Source organism: Tupaia chinensis, unplaced genomic scaffold, assembly GCF_000334495.1.
Source record: "Tupaia chinensis unplaced genomic scaffold, TupChi_1.0 Scaffold149964_2, whole genome shotgun sequence".
NCBI classification, from domain to species: Eukaryota; Metazoa; Chordata; class Mammalia; order Scandentia; family Tupaiidae; genus Tupaia; species Tupaia belangeri.
Genome location: NW_006209806.1, coordinates 2,033,965 through 2,038,583, shown reverse-complemented (window position 1 = coordinate 2,038,583; position 4,619 = coordinate 2,033,965). Strand labels below are relative to the sequence as shown.

Here is a 4,619-nt window from a genome sequence, read left to right as displayed (position 1 = left end):
CCTTCCCACCCATCCTGGTGGAGCGCCCCGAGCCCCTGGCCGACCTGCAGGCCCGGGTGGACGAGGTCGTGGGGGCCCCGGACCCGCGCTGGGCGCACCTGGACTGGCCGGCCCAGCAGAGAGCCTGGGAGGCGCAGCACCAGGCCCGGCCGGGCCTCGCGGGGGACATTCGCGAGGAGGAGCCGGAGCCCCCCAGCCGGGTCAAGCACACGCTGATGCCGGAGCTGGACTTCTGACCGGCCCTCTGCTGCCCCCTGGCGGCGCGCGTGGGCGCCGGCGACGCGGAGCTCGGACCCGGCGGATCTGCGGGAACGCCAGGCCCCGAGGAGCAGGGACTGGCGGCCTGAGCTCGGATCTTGCCCCAGGAAGTCGATCGGAACTCCCCGAGCCTGTGGGCCCAGTGGCTTCTACTTGGGACTTTGGAAAGTGAGCCCCCTCCCTAGGTCGGACACCCTGGACTGGGGGGTCTCCCAAAGATGCCAGCAGTCCGGGGTCGTGCTCCCCAATAAAGGCGCTTCCTGCCGCCCAGAGGCCGCGCGATTCCGTTCCCGGGGCTGGGGGCCCAGATAATGGAGGAGCAAGCTTGCCTGCCCTGACTGCCATGCCTCTTGGCCTTGCAGCATGGGAGCCGGCGGGCCGAGCGCTGTCCCGGCCAGCAGTGTCCGTGCAGGGTGGAGGCCGCCCTCGCCTCACAAACTGGAAGTCCTTGGGGAGCGGGCAGCCCCTCTTCCACCCACCCCTGGGACCTGGGAGACTGGCGGCTCTTAGGGGGGGGGGGGGGTGGGGGACTACGGATGTGGGCAGGAGCCATGGCAGGTCCCGTGGGGAGCCCCATCCTCTGACCTCATTCCAGGCTCCCCGTGACCACGCCGGGTGTTGGGAAACCACCCTCTGGCATGGTGAGGTCAGGGTGGCCCCTGGCTTCCCTGGGACCTGGTCCAGGGTGGCTCTGAGAGCCCCAGCCACCCCCCACTGGCCAGATGCACGCCCTGGCCATGGCGTGAACCTCCATATCATCCCACACTCAAACCAGCACACCCCCTGCCTCCGAGCATTCCCTCAGCTGTGTCCACACCCACAAACACCCTCCCCTACTCCTTTCCTACCCATCCTCAAGCCCCAGCCCCAATGTCCCCTCCTCCAGGAAGCCTTTCCTGATTGCACCCAGCAGGGTAGCCCCTCTCACCCTCCAGGCCCTGTCCACCTGGACATGGCCACAGCAGCCTTGCCTTCTCTTCCCACAAGGCTCAGGGCTTCTGGGCACCCAGCCTGGCGAGCATGGGCGGATCGGCACATGGGGAAGGGTGTCGGGGCAGAGGGACCAGCTTGGTCAAAGGCTTGGCAATGGCTAAAGGAGCCGGAGCCCACGTGGCCGACCGCCCGAGTTGACCCAGCGACTCGAAACGTGCCAGGCCCGGACAGGATGGAGACAGGAGAAGGGACCCTGGTGACCGTGCCTTGCCGGGCTGCCTTGTCCCTCTCCCCGTCTCTGTCTCTCTCTGCTGAGTGCACAAGCCTCGAGCAGTTGATGAATAAATAAAGCTTGATGGTGGGAAGCGAGATTGTGCAGAGGGGGGGTGTCATGAGCCATGAGTCGGGCCCCGCCTAGCCCACCGCCGGCTGGGTTGGGGGTGCCCCCTGAGCCTGGTTTTCCTGTGAAGTGGGTGCAGACTCCCCGTAAGCGCCTCGCCCGCGGGAGCTGGGATGTGCTGCTTTGCCCGTGCGTCCACTCGACACGGATGGCCATGGGCCGGGGACGTGCCGCCAGCCTCTGCCCGGGGGTGGGTGTGCAGGTGCTGGGGCTGGGGGCACCAGGAAGTCCTCTCTGAGGGGGGACACCTGGAAAGACCGCGAAGGAGACATCGCACCTGGGGAACGGCGTTCCAGGCAGAGGGCATGGCCATGCAAAGGCCCTGGGGGGCAGGGCGGCACTGGGAGTGTGGGAGGGACAGTGAGGAGACCCCTGTGGCTGGAGCAGAGTGAGCAAGGGGGAGTGAGGGAGGGGATGGGTGGGCATGCAGGCCTGGTGGGCTGCAGGGAGGAGGCGGGCGTTGACCCGCAGGAGGTGGGAGCCCTGGAGGGCTATGGGCAGAGGAAGGATGGGCGCTGTGAGGGTTGTGGTCTTTCCTATGTTTATCTTCTCTTAGGCTGCCCCCCTGACCAGCCCGGGCCAGGGCTGCCCCACGGGAAGGGGAGGGGCGCAGCCAGCCTCCCGCTCCCCCGGGGAGCCGCTCTGTTCCCCGACTGTTTGGCAAACACAGTGCCGGCTCCATGGAGACGGCTGGGGGTCATCGGTCCTGGCGGCTGGACCCTCCCTCCCCCTGCTCAGCGTCCAGGGCCATCGCGGGCTGCCCTTGCCCCACTGGCCGGCAGTTGGGGTCCTACCCAGGATTGCTGTGGCACCCACCCCTGCTCGCACACGCCACCCACCCACAGCCTCGCAGCCCACTTAGTGCACAGGTTCCACCCCTGGCACATCCCGAGATGCCTCCTCTAGGGAGCCTCCCTGGGTTGGCCCACTGCCAGCACCCCCAGCTCCAGGGCTCCGTGCTGGCCTGCATTTTGGCCCAACCAGGAAGAGTGACCTGTCCTCTCCCTGCTGGGGACACCCCTGGTCCTCTCAGGGACCTCGCGGGCCTGGACGATGCTCAGCTCACCTCTGTGAAGTACCTGGGGGGCAGGTAGGTCAGCACTCACACCCACCCTGTGAGCTGCCCCACTGAGCCAAACGTTTCCTTTAATCATTATTATTGCTGTTTCTTTAAAACGAATTATTTCATTTTATTTGTTATTATTCTTTAATTTGACGAGAGAGAGAAAGCAAGTTGCCAGGCCTGGGACTCGAACCATGGTCTGCCATGTGGGAGTCCGGCACCTCAACCACCACACCACCTGCCGGCCCCTATTATCTTATCGTTAAGGTTTCTTGTGCACTCAGTGGAGAGACAGAGAGGGAAGGTGAGAAATGCCCCCTCCAGCGGGAACAGCCACACTCTGGTCCCTTCTCACCAGACCTTGGGCATGCACACGCACGCCCGCAATTCTGACCACCAGGTCCAGGACTCGAACTGCAGTCGGCCCTGTGGGAGTCAGCACCTTGGCCACCATGCCACCTGCTGGCCCCAAGCCAAACATGAAGGGCGGGCCCAGGGAGCGGGGAGCCCTGTGGTTACAGGGGGAGGGTGCTCCAGGCCAGGCGAGCGGCCCTGGCAAAGGCCCCCCCCACTCAGGCCGCGAGGAACACGGAGCCGCCCGTGAGTTTGAGCGGAGGATGGGAGGAAGCAGGACTCGTGGCCATGGCCGTGAGACGGAGGGAAACCGAGGCACCAGGACGGTCAGTCCCGGGGTGGGGTCAGGCAGCGTGGTGACCCGGAGCGAGGCCCAGCTGGCCCGGATGAGCCTGCGCGGGCGGGCGCCGTGGGCAGGGGCCTGGCACTGAGAGCAGGGCAGAGGTGCTGGGCCGGGGCCCGCAGGGGCGGGCGACCACGTGACTGCCCGGCCCCCCTCCCGGGCCTGGCTGCCTGCCTCCCCGCCGCCCTGCCTGCACCGCCCGGCCCTATAAGGCCTGGGAGCGGAGGAGCAGCCTGCTGGCAGCACCACCCAGCGCTCCGGGGACGCCCGCGGGTCCAGGTGAGCGGAGGGCCGGGCTCCAGCTGGGGGCCAGTGGGCAGAGGCGGGGACCCCAGTTCACGCACCTGCTCTGTCCCCTCCCAGCAGCGCGACCGTGACTGTGCCCGGCACCATGTCTGCTCAGGACGAACCCCCGAAGCCCAAGGGCAAGGTGAAGGGGGAGGGCAGACCCTGCGGGGCCGGGGACCCCAGCCTTAGGACGGTGTTTCCTTGGGGGGCAGGGCCCCGGGGCACAGCACTGACTCCCCTCCCATCCCGGGCGAGGGAGCGGCTCACGCCACTGTGCCCCCTCCGGCCGGCCGTGGCCCCTCTGGCCCTCGGTGGAGAGAGGACCCTGGAGCGGGGGGCCGACCTTTCCCTCTGCCCACTGCCCAGGCCGGGAAACTGAGGCCGCCCGGGCACGCGGGCTGGGGATCTGGGAGCTGCCCCCAACCCTGACCCCCGCCCCCCCGCAGACCCTGGGCAGCTTCTTCGGGTCCCTGCCCGGGTTCAGCGCTGCCCGGAACCTGGTGGCCAACGCACACAGCTCCATGAGAGAAGCCCACTCGGCCGCCCCCGAGGCGACCCCGCCCCAGGCTCAGGGTGAGTGGACGGCCCGCAGCGTGGGCTCGGAGGGGGACGGCCCGCAGCGTGGGCTGGGAGGGTGGCCCCCACACGGAAGTCCCCCGCTTCGGGCCCGCAGGCACCTGGCGAGGCTGGTCACTCGCTCAGTGCCAGACGTGGACACTGAGGCGCACGCCTGGGGGAGGCGGACCGCGGTGGTGTGACCGGCACAGGCGCGGTCTGAAGCCAGCCCTTCTCCCCGGGACGCGCACCCATCTCCGAGATATGCACCGCGGTCGGGCTGGGGCTGTGCACGCCTGGGTGCCCAGAGAGGGCCAGCAGCTTCCCAGGGGCGCACAGCCTGGGCGGCTGCCCGAGGACAGGCCCGGGGCGTGAGGAGGTGCTGCGCGGGCTGGGCCTGCTCCGGCTGGAGCCGCGGGCAGCTG

General features: G+C 68.5%; 2 protein-coding genes across 2 annotated transcripts in view; both read left to right on the top strand.

The window, feature by feature from the left end:
* PLIN5 (perilipin 5) overlaps nt 1–530 on the top strand; it is a gene marked incomplete in the record, with an annotated part of 10,837 nt that extends 10,307 nt beyond the window's left edge. The window contains 1 exon segment of the mRNA XM_027769576.1: nt 1–530. This exon segment is cut by the window's left edge and continues 26 nt beyond it. Within this exon segment, the coding sequence (XP_027625377.1) occupies nt 1–236 (236 nt within the window).
* A 3,032-nt stretch (nt 531–3,562) lies between these two features.
* The window catches only part of PLIN4 (perilipin 4), a 10,964-nt gene continuing 9,907 nt past the window's right edge, over nt 3,563–4,619 (top strand). The window contains exons 1-3 of the mRNA XM_006171855.1: nt 3,563–3,630; nt 3,715–3,781; nt 4,086–4,212. Of these exons, the coding sequence (XP_006171917.1) occupies nt 3,743–3,781; nt 4,086–4,212 (166 nt within the window). The 5' untranslated portion in view covers nt 3,563–3,630; nt 3,715–3,742. The remainder of the gene's footprint in view (nt 3,631–3,714; nt 3,782–4,085; nt 4,213–4,619) is intronic.